Genomic DNA, 18,217 nt, shown 5'->3' on the forward strand with positions numbered 1-18,217 from the left:
ACTTCTTCAGAAAAATAAAGGAACAAGTTAGTCTGCAGATTCTGACTCTTATTATTCAGGTTGCCAAGCAGGTTAACATAATGTTTTTATGATTTTAGGGTATTTCTTACTAGTGTATTGATGTTGCATTTATTAGATTAGTCCTTGTTGTATTCTCTAAGTTCAACAATTATCTCTAAGCAAGTAATAAGACACTTTCAATGATTAAATTTATTCCTTTATGTACCTTTTTTCTCGCTATGGATTAATACTTGCTAATTTTGGACAAAAATTTTGTCAACGTTAATATTCAAGTCGAACAAACCGAAGTTACTGTACCGAATAAACCAAAACCGAAAGGAGAAAAGCCGAACCATACCGAATTGAATTAGGTACGGTATTGGTATATCACTTTAACAAATCGAATATCGAAAATACTGAACTGAAATATCGAATTACCGAACCGTACCGATCGACGAACACCCCTATGGTTAGGTGATAAAATAAGGCAAAAATGTATAACTATCAACTACGATTATATGATAAAAGTTCTAATATTTGTTTAGTGCAAACACTAAGTACGATGGTGAATATACAAATACTATATATGTTAAGTATTTTTTTTTAAATTTCACTCAGTATCTAATAGTATTTAATTTAAATTCGCATCGACACGTTTAAACCGCCTCATCCAACCGCTTAACTAAAAATAAGTGGTATATATGAATCGATTGACTATTGTGTAAAGATCCTAATTCTTTTTCCAACCATGTGACCCGAATGGGACCGACCAACCAGAACACAGAATGTATGTGGAAGAGTCGAAGACGTGTCTACTTTCCCTTTTATTAATAAGCAAAAAAACCAAAAGGGAAAGAGTTAGAAGTTAGAACCAAACCAACGGTGTTGATAGGGCAAACTCCAAAACTCTGCCTTCATCTCAGTCGTCTCCCTTTTTCCCACTTTCTCCAGCGTCCGATCTTCCCTTTTCTCCTTCAATCTTTCATTCCCCTCTCCTCGCGCCCAAATTACAAATCCCCAGGTTTTAATTTTATTTTCAAAAATTCCCCCTCTCTTTTTCTCTCTCTACATTTCAATGGCAGAATTAGGGTTTTTTCTTCTCTTTCTTTTTCCTGTTCTTCATCTTCAGCTGACTTACTGTGTTTTTATTTTTTATTTTAATTTTGTTTTGTTTTTAAAGGTATGGCGGATGGTCAAGGATCGTCAAGGTCACCAGCGAGTCCAAACGGAGGAGGAAGTCACGAGAGCGGTGGAGACCAAAGCCCTAGGTCTAATGTACGTGAACAGGACAGGTTTCTTCCTATCGCTAATATTAGTCGAATCATGAAAAAGGCGCTTCCTGCTAATGGAAAAATTGCTAAAGATGCTAAGGAAACTGTTCAGGAATGTGTTTCCGAGTTCATTAGCTTCATTACCAGCGAGTATGTTTTTCAATTTCCTTAATTCCCTAATTACGAATTGATATGATCGTAACTGATTTGAATTGAGATGTTGTTTTATTGATATATTCATATATGCTACTTGCTGTGTTAAACTGTAGTCTTTTACTTTGCTTAGACTGTAAACGGTGCGATTCATTTAATTGATTATGATCAATTTTCTTTCGTGGCTTCTAGAGATTGACTTTAAATGGTAGAAATTGGTCTTGTTCTCCTTTTTTAAGAAAACCTCTCATTTTGAAGGGTGTGGCCGAGTGGTTAATGAAGTGAGTGGAGAAATATGATGTCTTAGGTTCAAGTCTCAGCGGAGACAAAAAATATTAGGTGATTTCTTTCTACCTACCTAAGCCTTGGTGGGCCTAGTACATCTGCTGCTGGGGTAGCAGTTATCCGGTGGATTTAGTCGAGGTGCACAAGCTGGCTCTTCCACCACCGTCATAAAAAAAAACATCTCAGTTTGAACTATTACCTACTTTATTAAAAAATGCATCTTATTTTTAACTTTGTGAGTTAGTATTACTGCGTTATACACAAATTTTCCATCTTCCTTTAGTGTATGTTATGTGTTGTGTCTGGATATGCTATATGCTATATGTCATGGATATTAACTATTTCTTTTCTGTTTTGTATTTTTTGGAGAAAATATTTCTGGTTAATAGGATGCATTTTTATTGTAAAATAGTTGATTTCCTTAACAACATTGTTATTTTCCTGTTGGAATTGTCTAGGGCAAGTGACAAGTGCCAGAGAGAGAAAAGAAAGACTATTAATGGTGACGATTTGCTATGGGCAATGGCAACTCTAGGTTTTGAAGATTATATTGAGCCACTCAAGGTGTACCTTGCTCGGTACAGAGAGGTAATGATTACTACATTCTTTATGTCAGCTTTCCCCTGTGACCCTTTCCAAACAGAGTATAAATTGATGGATTTGTCTTTTTGTGGTGTACCTGCTCGATGAATGGGTTGTTGCAGATGGAGGTAAGTGGATGTCTAATACAGCGGCTTTATAGTCATTTCCATTTTCTTCCTTTTTTTTGTGTTTTGCTTTGGGAGCAACTGATTCATTTGGTAGGGTGACACAAAGGGATCTGCCAAGACTGCTGATGGGTCTGCTAAAAGAGATGGGATGCAACCTAGTCCTAGTTCACAGGTACTCTTTTGTGTTCTTAGCTTTTTGTTTTTTTATCTGATTGGTGTCTCAAATTACAAAAGGAAATTGTTGAGTAAAATTCCATTAATTTGCTTGTGCATCTTGTTACAGCTTGCACATCAAGGTTCATTCTCGCAAGGAATGAATTATGGAAACTCTCAGGTACCTTTTTCTCTGTGTGTATACATGGAATTTAACTGTTGTATGTCATCTTCCAAAACACGCTACAATGCCTCAAAGTTTCAATCTTCACCTGTTATATGGGGGAAAGATGTTTCAGTCTTAACCACAAAAGGGGTTGCTTTGATGCATCAAGTTGGTTATTAGCCTCATGAATATGCAACTATAGCTTTCAGGAATTAGTCAGAGGTTTTGCTTGACAGAACAAACCATTTCTTCTCATGGGATCGACACAGATATTATTCAACTTGTAGCTAGATCTTTTATTCATCAATTGTTGCTCTTAGATCATTTTGCTAGCTTAGTGATTTTCTTGCTTTTATAATATCTCCTTATTGCTGATTTAAAAAAAAAAAAATGTTGCTCTTTGATGATCTATTTGAATGTATAAGATTGTTTTTATTACTATTCTGAGATGTGACTTACGTTATATTTTGTAAATTGAGAGAATCATGGGGGGAGGGGTTGTTAAGGTTTGGTTGCAAATGTCGTTAGAGGAGAAAGAACTAGAATTTTCGGTACATCAGTGTGTTTGGATAGAGTTACAGTACCACAACTTGTGGAACTGGGATGGACTATAGCCACATTAGGAGAAAACATGTAAAAGTGCACCCAAGGATTTGACATAGCGGTCAATGAAGTGAGAAAGGCCCTCAGAGACCAAACTACCGGCGAGACAAAAATACCGGGTTATCTTTCCTCCCTGCCTAAGGCTTGGTTGATGGTGTTTCTTGTATGTGTGCTAGTTGGGAGGTAACATGTATGCAAGTTGTTCCAAACACCACCATTATAAAATATCATATAAAAGTTGAACATGAGAAGAGTATTTTGAAGATTTTGCAATTTATCAAGTTCTTTCTAATCTTAAGAAAATAGACCCTTTAGAAACTTTTGTGGATGACCATTAGTGAGAAATGCTATTGGTAATTTGATAAGTTCAACCTAAAGAAATAAATAAAGCGGAGAGTGTGATTTCCTACTTTAAATCCAAGTATTTTGTGCCTTTATTATAATCATCCAATGATTGGTAAAGTTATGTAAGGCCTTTGAAAGATTCTGCTGGGGAGGTGTGTATATATTCTTTCAAGACTTGGGGCCTTGATGTAATTTACTACTCCCTCCGTTTCAAATTAGATGACACACTTTTCTTATTAGTCTGTTCCAAAAAGAATGATATGTTTCTACAATTGAAAATAATTCAACTTTAAACTCTTCATTTTACCCATTTTACCCTTAATGAGAAGCTTTTATAACCATGCAAACGTCATGGCCCCACAAAGCTTTTACCCCTTATGTATTTAAGAAAACAAGTTTCAAAAGTATTCTTTTTTTCTTAAACTCCGTCAATGTTGTCAAAAGCTCATTTAAGGCCCGCTTAAGCCCTGAAGCTCAGAAAAGCTCAGGGATGGCGCTTCGCCTTGCTTAAGCTGTGCTTCAGTGTCGGCAAGGCACTAAGGTGTGCGCCTCATTGCACATGAATTCTATCTTGAATTGATCGGTACTAAAACGACAAATATTATCGGCAAATAAGTGTATTAGTTGTTAACGAAAACCTTAGGGCTTTTTAGAGCTTTTCGCTTTTGACAACAGTGGACTCCGTGCTAAGTCAAACTACATCATTTAAATTGAAATGGAGGGATTACTTTAGAAGATGCCGGAATTTGGCCGAACTGCAAAAGGTATTATCATAATTTATTCATTAAGGGGCTGAATTGAAAATATTCTTCTTGAAGAGTAAAGAGTAAAAGGAGAAAAATAGGAGGCAAATCCATAGATGATTTATAGTATCTCATGGTACTCAACTAATGAAAATTACCTTATCTTCTCCAACAAAAAAGAGAAGGCAAATCCTTAGATGATGTAAAACAAGGGTGATATGATATAGCCTTTTTGCACTTGCCCTTTTTTGTTGAGAATGAAACTTAGGTATCTGTATTTGTCTTATTAAAACCATTGCAAGTAAATAGTTCAGAGTTGCGCTCATTATTTCTTCCGGCTTTAATGGTGATCATGTTGCTCTGATGGATAAAGGATGAGGGTTGTGGTAGGCTGGTAACCAGTGTAAACTAGCTAAATCACGATGAATCCTCACAGTAATGTTGGTCTGAGGTGATTTTAGATGGAGAATAATGTTCTTTGAGGACTCATAAAGCCCGCTCCTACTTGTTTGGGACTGTTATGTAGTTTTTTTAATGTCAGAATTTGCTGAATAGCTGGAGGGTTGGACATGTGTAACTGTCATATGAGTGTCAAGTGCATTGTGGGCATAAGTGGGAAAGTACAACGCTTATTGAATAGTTATCCTAGATATATGTGATGATTTGAAGATGTTGCTTTGCTACACTTGTATTGTTGATTATCTGATAATTGATAGATGGAATACATTGCTCATATATTTCTTGACAATTAATCGGTGGTAATATTTGAGACTTTAAGTATGAAATCAATCCTTCCAAAGGTATGAAGGTGGGTGATACCATTGGAAGCAAGTATGGTCCTAATTGAACATTATATCGGATGTGCACTAAGCTCGTCAACGTTGATCAAAGTACATAAACTAACTAGCTTGACCCTCAAATCATTTGCTTTTTGAGTATTTTTCTATATGTAAATAGATACAATGTATCGTTTTGAGATGGTTTGGTCATTGTCCTCTGTAGGCCTACAGATGTACCGGTTAATAAGTGCAATAACTGTGAAATGGTGAGTGATGGTGTTAAAAAGGGACGGGGTAGACCTAAAATCACATGGAAGGAAGTTGTCTGGAATGACCTATAAATCCTTGGAAACAACACAGACTTAGCTAAAGATTGGACTTCCAGGATGCATATGGTGGACCATTTGGAAAGAAAAACAGTAGGTGATTTGAAGAAAACAACAATTCCTTACAGAAGATCACGATGAACTGTCCTTTTTTTTTGGGTCTCACTTTTGGTGTAAGGAAGAGTAAGCACATGATGTTGATTCATTGCTAGGTATCATAGAATCCCTGTAGTAGGTGGCAGAAGATAGGCATGTTGCTAGTTTCCTTGGAATTTTACAGATGGCTTTAGCACAGTCAGTCTTTGTGCTGCACATATATAATATTGTTACCATTCTCAAAATCAAAGGAAGAAACAGATCCATAAAGATGATATCTACTAGTTGGGAATAGGTTTTTGGATTTGTTATAGAACTTTTTTATATACACACACATTCATAAAACTTATGTTTCATCTTTATTTTATTTGTTATGATGATAACATGAATTGAGCTTAAATTGGAAGTGAGGATTCAGATAGCCGACCTCAACTTGTTTGGGATTGAGGCATAGTTGTTATGTTGCTATGGAAGGCTCATCAGATTGCTATTCTTTTATTTTAAACCAATAAATTATGTTGGTGTTTATCAGACTTAAAATATATAGATTGGCAAGTGGTAGGTTTCTTGAAGGAATTATTTCGCAATGGTGCAATATAATGGTTCTCATATTTAGTTGTGATGACAGCAAAAGAATCAATCCATATATAATGGTTATCTGCAAAACTTATCAGTCAAAAATATGAAAAGCAGTAAAGGTTTCTGGGTGTTGAGTAATTTGTTTCTTACCTGAACTACTTGATCAATCCATATATAATGGTTATCTGCACTGGGAGGGACAGTTGCTTGTTAATTCGCCTGCTGGTTTTGTAATGTTGGCCACTTTTACCACTTGGCATGGAGTGCTCCTACTTTTACCGCTTGGCAATGTTAGACTGTTAGTTGACACATTGATTGTCGAGATTCCACCCAAAATATTGTATGTCAACCTGATGCTTATTGTCTCTCTTGAAATTGCTTTTTGCAGGGACAGCACATGATGGTCCCGATGCAAGGAACAGAGTAGAATCAGTTCTTCACTCTGCTTTTGGACTTAAAACATGTTCTATATATAGATCCTCTGCAGTAAGCTCTGTATCATGGTTGATTTATTTTAGGGCTCTCAAGTCAGGGCCATATGCTATTTAAGTTTGTAAATTTAGGAGATGTTCAAGTAAAGACCTGATTGTTTGTAGTAATAACAAGAACCATTACCTAGTATTTTAGGATATTGTTTCTCTTTGGATGAAATTAAAATTTGCCCTTTCTTATTCTCTTTCTTTTCTTTCTGAAGAAAACAAATATGCCTTTTTTTTTTTTTTTTAAAATTTACTCTATTGGTATTTTAACCTTATGCGAGAGATAGGATTATGATACTCGTCCGCGCATACACACATGCATGTTATGATATCACTTAACATGTTTTGTCCCTTTGGTCATGGAAGAAATGCAGTGGTCCACTATATTATTACTAGTCTCAAAACATTTTATAGACTTCTTTTTTCCAGTAAGAGAGGTTGGCTTTGCAATGTTTTGTTGATTCTTCATTCGCGTGAAAAATACACTGTAGGTAGGTAAAAATTTTCGGGTATGTTTACTTTTATATATTTTGACATTCCCTTAATAAAAATTCTGGCTCTGCCACTGAAGAGAAGTGAATCATTTCTTTTAACTGCGATTTTCTAGTACAGTTTCTGGTCTCTGGATACTTGAAACTATAAAGTTTTACAATAACCCAGTATAATCTCACTAGGGACAGTGTGTACGCAGACCTTACCCCTACCATGAGGTAGAGAGACTGTTTCCAATAGAAACTCGGCATCCTTCCCTCCAAGAACTCTCCACCTTGCTCTTGGGGTGACTCGAACTCACAACCTCTTGGTTGGAAGTGGAAGTGGCTTACCATCAGAACAACCACTCTTATCAATTTTAAATTCACCAAAAAATTAAAAGAAAAACTAATATTTGAATTTTCAACTTTGTACGTCAATCCTCGCCCTTGAGGGAGGACAGGAGTAACATTGAGTTCGGGAAATTTTTCTTTCTGATAATCTACTGCTGTAATCACATGATTATGCTCTCTGTATTTAGATAGATGAAAAATTATCAGGCAAACTAGTAAGCCAAAACTCCCACCAAGAGAACTAACTACAGTTCGTTGCATCTTTTCTCTAAGAGAGTTTTTGTGATTTACTGTCTACAAATCAATCTAATGAAGAAAAAACATCTTAAAGAGCTACACTACTAATACAAAACTCACCTTTTCGATGATTTAGGCATTTCTGTACGATATTACACAAAATAACCTACACGAGTATAATAAACTTAAAGAACACACCAATTCATGATTAGGACTATAAATTAGTAAACCGACCAGAACCGGAACCTCTCCTCCTCCTCCGACGCTTTTGCATGCGCCAGAATAGTATCAATAGACCTGACAGTAATGGTGATAAGTTTGTAAGAATGATGAGAAAAAACTTCTGAATTCTTCCATCAATAGGATGCATAAATGTTCACACTCACCTGTGATGGCAACAATTGCTGGAACTAACCAGTGAGTAGCTACAAGCACGGGCATGTCAATCTGCAGTCAAGTAAAATAAGATGTGTTGTTAGGATGTATACACTGACAGTTCTAAAAAATTTTACATTGTAGCACGTAACCTGTCTTATCTTTCAGGTTACAAATCTCACTTTATGGATGGTTACCTGTAGTCTATCATCTAGGTGACCTGATGGTGTTCGCAGGTAGTAATATTTTAGTCTTTTTCAATGCAGTGTACAGAAGTTAAACTCGTGTTATTAAATGAAGTTTCATAAACAAATGACTAGCAAGAGTTTCTTACATCATCTCTGTAAAAGAAGCCCCAGTACTTTCCAGGAGAGTCGTCCATGTTCTGTGTTGTGTTAGTTAATACTGAAACAGGTGTGTCAACTGTAGAATTTAAACCTCTACCCAAGTCAATAACAGGATAGCCAGGTAGTCTACGGTTCCTTCCTCTGACCTGTAAATTGTAACCCTTAGTTCCCCATACTTCAAATCTAGAATCACGCCCGCAGATCAACTCCTTTCCAACAACTCTAGAATAAGTAGAGAAATTCACATCTGTTCTACGGGTTGGTAGCTGGTTCTTATCAGCATATAATGATTTCTCCTGTCTAAGTGAATCTGAGAAAAGCACAGGATCTTTTATATTCGTGCTTGTAAAATCTAGCATTTTCTTCAGAAGCCCATAACAATTGGTAACCATATGGCTGCTGTCCAAGCAATTAGAGTCGCCGTATACTGCAATTCGACTCCCACCAACCTCCAAAAGACCAAGAATAGGTGTATCTGTCTGCATTCATCAAAATAAATTGCAAGTTAGACCAGCAGCTCAAACACCACCTAAAATATTGAAGAAACTGTCATTAGCCTAAGAGTTCTTATTGGAGTGAAATGAACATTTCTTCCAGTAGTAACTTGGGAAACTTAAAGTGATACCAAAAATTTATTCTACAAATATATTGACAAGTAAAAAACATTCCTTTACCATAGGATCACCAGTCTCCTCTCCCACAATCCCCTAAAGTAGCAGTATATCTACACTCATTTGTATTTTCCACGTATCTCTCTTTAGTTTTTAAGTGAAATGTTCATTATCATAATAAGTAGACGATTAGAAGAGCTTTGATATTGCAGTATAGAGTATACTCTTCCTCATGTTTCATTAAAGAGATTACACTTTGTGCTATATTAGACTACCATATCTCTCCTATTCTTTAAGTTCTAGGCATCAGAGATACTCGGCATTCAGGAATAAGCGAAAAGAGAAAAGCTCAAAAGTCGACTTTCTGCTTTTAGTAAAGATCTTGTTTTTATGAACTTAAAGAAGTTCAGTAGGTGGAAACAAAACTATATTATGATAGCCTTCCAACTAACCTTGGTCATGCCAGATAAAAGGAGATTCTGTGTGGCCCCACTCTCTGAGCTATCCATGAAGGGGAAGCTGTGCAAGTATCCACCTCTTGGGAACTTTAGAATATCAGTCCCAGATGCATACCGACTCTGTTCACCGTTGAGAACAAAATCGCCATTCAGAATTTTATTCCCAAATGCAATCCCAAAGGATGCCAAAAGATCATTTAAGGCGGGAATATTGGCACCTCCAGTGACTGGAGTCCACCAGCTACGTGTATTGTCATCAAAGAACCTCATTTTTACCATTGTCTCTACATTGTACCAGTCAGCAAATACAACTACACAGAGACCTGAATTAATGACATCATCTCTCAGTTTCTTGATCTCTTCAGGGAAGTATTCATCCTCAAGATCCACCAGAAGAAGTGTACCATACTGGCGAGCATCAAAGCATGTAAGAGGAGAGCCAAGAGTCTCAATATAGTATCCAGCATCTCTTAGCGTGTCAAACATTATGTGAAAATTTGTGTGCAGATGATCCCCATGCCAGTCAAGAATGTCATTCCGAACATCTAAGGAGTCCCTTGGAATATAACCAGGAGGATATTTGATACTGTGAAATTGATCCCACAATATCCGCACAGATCTTGGTGGAGTAGGAACCACTTTTAATTTCAATTGAAGGACACAGGTACTACTTCGACGACTCTTTTCACCTAGAGCAGGTGGGCTGTGGATCTTGACAGTCACATTACCTTCAATTACCCCTGAAAACTGAGCTCCTTCTTCTTTGATTTGCATGTGCAGTGCAAGATAACCAGTCCAGGGCCAAATGACATCTGAATAGGTAAAATGGATGCTAAGAAGGTTGCCTTCCTCATCAAAGGGGTGCCATGTAGGTGGGCTTTCGACATAACCAATTACACCCATTCCATTTAAAATAGTGGCATTAAATATGACTGGCATGGCACCAGCATAAAGCGGTTGACGGCAAAAAGGCCAAGAGTATGGGCAGTCGGTGAAATCAAGAACACCTGGAAAAATACTTGCTCGAGGTTCATAGCTCTTCAAAATTTCAAAGGACTCCAACCTGTCATTCAAGTTAAATATTGAGTAGAACATGATGCATGTTGATTTAATGTTCAAACTATAAGGATATAAGGAACTCACAAATTAACCCTGCCTGCACCCTGCTCGTATATGTTGGGACCAGGAAGCTTTGCAGCCCCCTCAACCAGTGCTTGTTTGACACTAGCTGGATTTAGAATGTCCTTTCGCTTGTTTTCAGGTATTATGCTAACAAGAAGGCATACTATACCAGCAACCACAGGACTCGCCACGCTTGTGCCGGATAAACTTTTACAACCTGTACTAATTTTGGATCCCATTATCTCACGTCCATACGCAACAATGTCAGGCTTTACACGACCATAACTGTTAAAGAAAACTTACATGGTTACAAGTCTATGAGAAGGCTGGAAAAGCATAAATTATCACTATAACCCAAAAAAAAAAGGACTAGTTTTTTTCTTTCATATTTACATATCATCTTTCTCTTCATTTTTTCCCCTTAGCAGAGGAAAGAATTGCATAAAATTGGCATTCTGCGCTAATTGTTTTATACCACAGCATTTATCATCAAACAGTTTTCCGTTTCTGAACTTGACTAAAAACATCAAAACCATGGACACAAAGCTCATAGACTACATATATGCTTTAGAAGAGCTGATCTTCAAGGCATATGTATTTCTTTTATTTCCTTTTCCCTATAAATGACACTTGCACATCCAATCAGACTTCTAAATATATTCGTGCTCACGCATAGAATGGTGAAAATAATTCCAAGAGGTGCAGGGAGGCTAATAATAAGGAAACCTATACTCCAGAGAAAATAAAAGTACAGAAAAACAAAGGAGGAACTGATACCCATGAGGAATCTCCCAGGTACTCATGCCACGAGAGGAAAAAGAAGCTATGTGATCACTGTAATCAATGCCACCAACACCAATAACATCACTTTGATCTGCTGGATTGTTTAGAGTACCATACAGTGGTCCATCATTCCCAATAGCTGAAACCATGATAATATTGTTTGCTGTAAGCTCCCAAACCTAGAGATATTTCAAATGTCATTAATATAAAACTAAAGCTTCCACCGCTAATCCTTAATCAGTATCCTGCTGAGAATATTGGTAAATTCGACAATATGACAAGCTTAACAACTCAAAATCTCTACAACTAAATTGCATGCTAAAGTAAAAATGCAACCGTCATGCTTGAGACCTCCGTGAACAGATGCAGTTTGCTGAACTAATAGACATGTGCACAGAATCAACTCAGGAAGAGTGCTACTCTAGCTAGTGAAGGGCCAAATATGTAAATACATAAAGGAGCATATCACATATGCAATTTGCACCTGCATTGAAGGTAACTAAACAAGACCAGAATTTACACACAAGTTATTTTTGGATCCCGATTATCCTTTACAGTAATGGCTATTCACTTCAGTCTTACATGCACTATGTCAAGCAACAATGGACACATATCATTCACATGCTGACAGTTGAAACCAAACTTCTTAATAATGAGACTACGAATGACATAAAATCTTAAACCAGAATATTATATTGATTAATGCAACAGAAGAAAAATGCATTGATTGCCTAAGGAGAGGATACACACCCCGAGCATCATACACATTTACAAGTACTAGCTCCATTTGCATTTCATAAGAGGTAGTTTAAGTGGGGGCAAAATTAAAGTTTAATTTTACATGTATATCAGTTATCATATTGGTAATAGAAGAAATGTTATTGTTGTTGTCTTGTTAAAAACATATGATAGGGAACATTGCAGCAAAATTTAAATTTGAATGGTTAGATGATTTTGAGTTATTCGTCATCAAAAGATGACTCTGAAGTATGTCCTATAACTGATTTTGAAGTCTTGATCTAAGTGAAAGTGCACAAATATTATGGTAAAAGCGTGTCAAACATTTTGAGGTGCTCCGAAATGTAATGTGCAGTATGTATTATGACAGAGAGGGTGCTAATTGCTAAAACAAGCCAAACGATCAGTGACCCCACCTTTTCCACAAAAGGGAGATCTAAATAATCAGGTCCACCGATACTCAAATTCAGCACATCCATGTTGGTTGCAATTGCGTAATTGAATGCATCAAGAAACCATGATGTGTAAGATACCTGCAATGAGCTGAAGACACAATTATCATAACCTTGCAAGTGAACTTTCAAATATTAGAACTAGAAGATCTATCTTTTTCTTTTTCCTAATTGATAAGTGATAACATAATAAAATCTATCTTTTCGACAGATTTAAGAAGTATCTAGTCAAGAAAGTGAAAATGAAGTCTTTCTCATTTTGCATATGTTTGGACTTGGCTAATTGCTTCATTTAGTTTCTCTAATTATGTGCTACCTCTAAATTATAAGCTTCCATTCAGCATGCAACTCTAACTAATGGATCATAAAAATTGGCTGTAAGGTCCAATGATTCATTCTCAGAATTTCTTTATGTATAGGTTCGGTTTTGAAGAGACTTTATCACAAGATTAATCAAACCCCGATAGTTGAACCTGAACCAACTTTTACTCAGTCCAGTGGAGCCAACTGCTTTCACACTGGAAGAACAAGAACGAAGCAATGACTCCCATCAGTTTGGAAGATATCTTGAGAAAAGGATTTTAGCACCGGCATATTTTTATATGTACAGAAGTTTAAATATTCCAATAGTATGATGCTGTCAACTTCTTAGATTTCTTCACTGAAGTAGGTAAGATACTTTATAGGAACCCTCTGTAGCCCTAAATTTTTAAAAGAACCCATGGTTGAGTTATTATAGACTTCTGTCCTTTTATAATCTTCATTCTGCTTTTTATCCTTCCTTGCATATTCTCAGTTTCTGAAGGAGTGGCAGCTTGTGTCTCTGGCTCAGGGAGAAACTTTACCAATAGTCAACCTACAAAGCTTCACTTTAAGATAGCTCAGACAGGCACCTGTTTCGGAAAAAGAGTTGCTTGCCTCAACACACCAACCGCCAGCTCATCCATGCTTAGAAACAGTTTCTTGAATCCTTTTAAATTAGTTATGGTAAAGAGTTTCGGAGAAGTATATATTATTATTGAGGAAATAGATTTTTCCATTTAAAAAGCAAGTCGTCTACTCTACCTTGAATGTCCTCAATTGAAGAAATAGACTTTCTCCAATCGCCATTTGTACTCATAAAATCAAAAGCTTCCGAAGAATGGAGGTGGACTACAATGATTTCGTTGTACAAGAACAAAGGCGACATCATTTTGAATACCACTAACATCTTCCAAAATTAAACCGACACGTATATACAAGTGAAAATTCTATACATAAAAGGAGAAGGCAAAAAAAAATTATTATTACTTTCCAGGTTTAAGAATACCATTGGCATCTTGCAAAATTGTATGACCTCCTCTTGAGATTGTTACATTCTCGTACCGGACTTCCACTGTTGATTTCTCCAATTGAACCCTTAAGGAGAAAAAAATTCCGAAATTAGCAAAAGCATAAAATTACTTAGTTATAGATACATTTATACAAATTTTATTTCTCTCCATTTTTTGGCGCAGAATAATTGCTTGTATTATTATAAACACAAGAAATTTGACTAAACAGACAATTAGTTCATATATATATATACAAACGTTACGTTGTTGCTAAATTTATAAACGTGGCGCCAACTTTCAGATCTGATCTTAGAGTTAACTTGACAATATACAAATTTTACTTTCTCGTCTTTTGGCGCAGAATTACTTACTCCTACTACAGAAGAAATTTGACTAAACAAGTTTTTTACCATATATAGAGAAGATTCACGCATGCACAGACACGTTGTTGCTAAATTTATAATAAATATTATAAACTCCAAATTTTCAGATCTAATAGTAGTAGGGTTAATTTGACAATTAATATATACATATTTTAGTTTCTCCTATTTTGGCGCAGAAATCTGACTAAACGAAAGAAAAAAAAAATCATCCAGTACTCATGAACACGTTATCTAGACATAATAAACAAATAGATACTACTCAATATATATAGAGAGAATTCAGAAACCTATGGAGGCGCGTGGCCATGGCATTTTCGTTCTCAGTATTGACCACCTTCTGATTAGCCGGTACCTCCTGAATCTCATTTTGAGTTGCGGCTGCCTCAGAGTTGTTCTACCCATGCATGGCCCCCAGATATTTGGCAGTGAGGTAAGCAACCCAGGTTTACCCATGCCGTTCAAGCTCTTCTGCATCACTAGAATTACGATACGTGGGGGGAAATATTTACCACCAAAGGATTATTACCGCGAATATTTATCACCGTCTGATTATTACCAGGAATATGTACCACCGGCTGATTTACTATATTTTCCTCAACCGGTACCTCCTCATTATCATTTACCATCTCCTCATTCGGTATCTCATCATGATTCTCATTTTCCAAGTTAATCGAAAATAAAGAGCCATCACTGTCACTTTCCCCCGCCAACTTATTGTAGAAATCAATCTTTGCACATTCCCAACCGCATTAGGGTCACCCTCAATTGAAGGAAGTCTTGTTTGAAATAGAAAAGCTAGTAGTATAACATTGTGAAGTAGTAGGTATTTTTAAGCCAGTAATGGGAGTAGTAGTAGTACTGGGCAAAGGTGAACATATAGGAAGACTTGAGGATAATATCTGATGAAATGTCTAGCTACAATATATGTGTGTCCCTTTTATATATCTGTCTTGCTATCCAAGCCAACACCCTAGCTAGGTATACAACAAGTAATGAGAGGTACAATATTGGTGGATGGCTAGGGTTGGGCGGGTGGTGTTCGAGGGGTGAGTGGGTTACCTTTGAAGAGAAGTGGAGTGTGTGGGACTGGGAGTAGTAGTACGTACTGGATTTGTAAAGTAGTTTTCGTTAGTGGTATAGCGTACATGTGCCAAAATGCTTTCTATTGTGTTTGTTTGATTTTCATCTAAATGACTAATTTAAGAGTTACCAAACTAAAAACGAAAGAATAAAGCATATATACTCCATTATATCTATAGGCCTTGTATTGTATGCATGTCGTACATCCTTTAGTTCTAAGACCGTCTGACCATACGTGTTTGTGTAAATAATACTCCATAAATAAATTGCATGTCTATTATAGTACTTCATTAATTATCAGAATTTGGTGTCAAAAACTTTGTGACGTTTCTTGATGAGATTAAATAGAAAAATTAGGTGGCATGACGGAAATATTAATTAGTAAATCATTTAGTTATAGATCTAACTATAAATATTTAGGGCTTTTAGGTGTTGCTTTATAACTAAATGATTTACTAATTAATATTTCCGTCATGCTACCTAGTTTTTCTATTTAATCTCATCAAGAGACGTCACAAAGTTTTTGACACCAAATTCTGATAATTAATGAAGTACTATAATAGACATGCAGTTTATTTATGGAGTATTATTTACACAAACACGTATGGTCAGACGGTCTTAGAACTAAAGGATGTACAACATGCATACAATACAAGGCCTATAGATATAATGGAGTATATATGCTTTATTCTTTCGTTTTTAGTTTGGTAACTCTTAAATTAGTCATTTAGATGAAAATCAAACAAACACAATAGAAAGCATTTTGGCACATGTACGCTATACCACTAACGAAAACTACTTTACAAATACAGTACGTACTACTACTCCCAGTCCCACACACTCCACTTCTCTTCAAAGGTAACCCACTCACTCCTCGAACACCACCCGCCCAACCCTAGCCATCCACCAATATTGTACCTCTCATTACTTGTTGTATACCTAGCTAGGGTGTTGGCTTGGATAGCAAGACAGATATATAAAAGGGACACACATATATTGTAGCTAGACATTTCATCAGATATTATCCTCAAGTCTTCCTATATGTTCACCTTTGCCCAGTACTACTACTACTCCCATTACTGGCTTAAAAATACCTACTACTTCACAATGTTATACTACTAGCTTTTCTATTTCAAACAAGACTTCCTTCAATGGTGGATGAGGGTGACCCTAATGCGGCTGGGAATGTGCAAAGATTGATTTCTACAATCAGTTGGTGGGGGAAAGTGACAATGATGGCTCTTTATTTTTGATTAACTTGGAAAATGAGAATCACGATGAGATACCGGATGAGGAGATGGTAAATGATAATGAGGAGGTACCGGTTGAGGAGAATATAGTAAATCAGCCGGTGGTACATATTCCTGGTAATAATCAGACGGTGATAAATATTCGCGGTAATAATTATTCGGTGGTAAATATTTCCCCCCACGTATCGTAATTCTAGTGATACAGAAGAGCTTGAACGGCATGGGTAAACCTGGGTTGCTTACCTCACTGCCAAATATCCGGGGGCCATGCATGGGTAGAACAACTCTGAGGCAGCCGCAACTCAAAATGAGATTCAGGAGGTACCGGCTAATCAGAAGGTGGTCAATACTGAGAACGAAAATGCCATGGCCACGCGCCTCCATAGGTTTCTGAATTCTCTCTATATATATTGAGTAGTATCTATTTGTTTATTATGTCTGGATAACGTGTTCATGAGTACTAGATGATTTTTTTTCTTTCGTTTAGTCAGATTTCTGCGCCAAAATAGGAGAAACTAAAATATGTATATATTAATTGTCAAATTAACCCTACTACTATTAGATCTGAAAATTTGGAGTTTATAATATTTATTATAAATTTAGCAACAACGTGTCTGTGCATGCGTGAATCTTCTCTATATATGGTAAAAAACTTGTTTAGTCAAATTTCTTCTGTAGTAGGAGTAAGTAATTCTGTGCCAAAAGACGAGAAACTAAAATTTGTATATTGTCAAGTTAACTCTAAGATCAGATCTGCAAGTTGGCGCTACGTTTATAAATTTAGCAACAACGTAACGTTTGTATACGTTTATAAATTTAGCAACAACGTAACGTTTGTATATATATATATGAACTAATTGTCTGTTTAGTCAAATTTCTTGTGTTTATAATAATACAAGCAATTATTCTGCGCCAAAATATGGAGAGAAATAAAATTTGTATAAATGTATCTATAACTAAGTAATTTTATGCTTTTGCTAATTTCGGAATTTTTTTTCCTTAAGGGTTCAATTGGAGAAACCAACAGTGGAAGTCCGGTACGAAAATGTAACAATCTCAAGAGTAGGTCATATAATTTTGCAAGATGTCAGTGGTATTCTTAAACCTGGAAGGTAATAATAATTCTTTTTTTTTTGCCTTCTCCTTCTATGTATAGAATTTTCACCTGTATATACGTGTTGGTTTAATTTTGGAACATGTTAGTGGTATTCAAAATGAGTGAACATGATGTCAATGAATTTATGCATGTTCGTGTATTGTTTGCTATACTTTAATTTGCTAGTACGAATGAAAATGAAGAAGGAAATTACTTATATAATTAATATTAATAGTTATTGGGTGTAAAAAATCTTCAGTTTTTTTTTAACTAGTTTTCTTTTCCTGCAATGATTTATTTCTTAAAGACACAACATATGTACGTTTATTATGAGATTGATCACTCTTCCAACTGAGACTATCCAAAAGTAATTGTCAGATGTAAAAGGGATTACATTATGGATTTCGGCATTTTGTTGAGGTTTAGAACACACAATAGCGCCTAGGGAATGATGATGAGA

General features: G+C 36.1%; 2 protein-coding genes across 6 annotated transcripts in view; one reads left to right on the forward strand and one right to left on the reverse strand.

The window, feature by feature from the left end:
• The first annotated feature begins 837 nt into the window (after nucleotides 1–837).
• Nucleotides 838–6,880, forward strand: LOC104112172 (nuclear transcription factor Y subunit B-10-like). Of its 2 annotated transcripts, XM_009622021.4 has the most exons (7): nucleotides 838–1,021; nucleotides 1,181–1,421; nucleotides 2,168–2,297; nucleotides 2,414–2,419; nucleotides 2,514–2,591; nucleotides 2,703–2,753; nucleotides 6,598–6,880. In XM_009622021.4, the coding sequence occupies exons 2-7, from the start codon at nucleotides 1,183–1,185 to the stop codon at nucleotides 6,634–6,636; spliced, it is 543 nt and encodes a 180-aa protein (XP_009620316.1). In that variant the 5' UTR covers nucleotides 838–1,021; nucleotides 1,181–1,182; the 3' UTR covers nucleotides 6,637–6,880. The 2 variants fall into 2 exon arrangements, 1 of the variants encoding a protein (XP_009620316.1); XR_011409931.1 differs by lacking the exon at nucleotides 6,598–6,880 and adding an exon at nucleotides 5,432–6,088 and having other exon boundaries at nucleotides 2,414–2,591.
• An 832-nt stretch (nucleotides 6,881–7,712) lies between these two features.
• The window catches only part of LOC104112171 (subtilisin-like protease SBT6.1), a 29,324-nt gene continuing 18,819 nt past the window's right edge, over nucleotides 7,713–18,217 (reverse strand). For 2 of the 4 annotated variants that reach the window (XM_018776308.3, XM_018776309.3), the window contains 7 exons: nucleotides 12,600–12,726; nucleotides 11,440–11,624; nucleotides 10,684–10,947; nucleotides 9,535–10,603; nucleotides 8,459–8,950; nucleotides 8,136–8,196; nucleotides 7,713–8,046 (listed from right to left, as the gene is read on the reverse strand). In XM_018776308.3, the coding sequence (XP_018631824.1) occupies nucleotides 7,964–8,046; nucleotides 8,136–8,196; nucleotides 8,459–8,950; nucleotides 9,535–10,603; nucleotides 10,684–10,947; nucleotides 11,440–11,624; nucleotides 12,600–12,726 (2,281 nt within the window). In that variant the 3' untranslated portion in view covers nucleotides 7,713–7,963. Of the gene's footprint in view, nucleotides 8,047–8,135; nucleotides 8,197–8,458; nucleotides 8,951–9,534; nucleotides 10,604–10,683; nucleotides 10,948–11,439; nucleotides 11,625–12,599; nucleotides 12,727–13,944; nucleotides 14,034–18,217 lie in introns of all 4 variants that reach the window. The other 2 variants (XM_018776307.3, XM_009622018.4) reach the window with 2 other exon arrangements.

This window comes from Nicotiana tomentosiformis, chromosome 7, assembly GCF_000390325.3.
Source record: "Nicotiana tomentosiformis chromosome 7, ASM39032v3, whole genome shotgun sequence".
NCBI classification, from domain to species: Eukaryota; Viridiplantae; Streptophyta; class Magnoliopsida; order Solanales; family Solanaceae; genus Nicotiana; species Nicotiana tomentosiformis.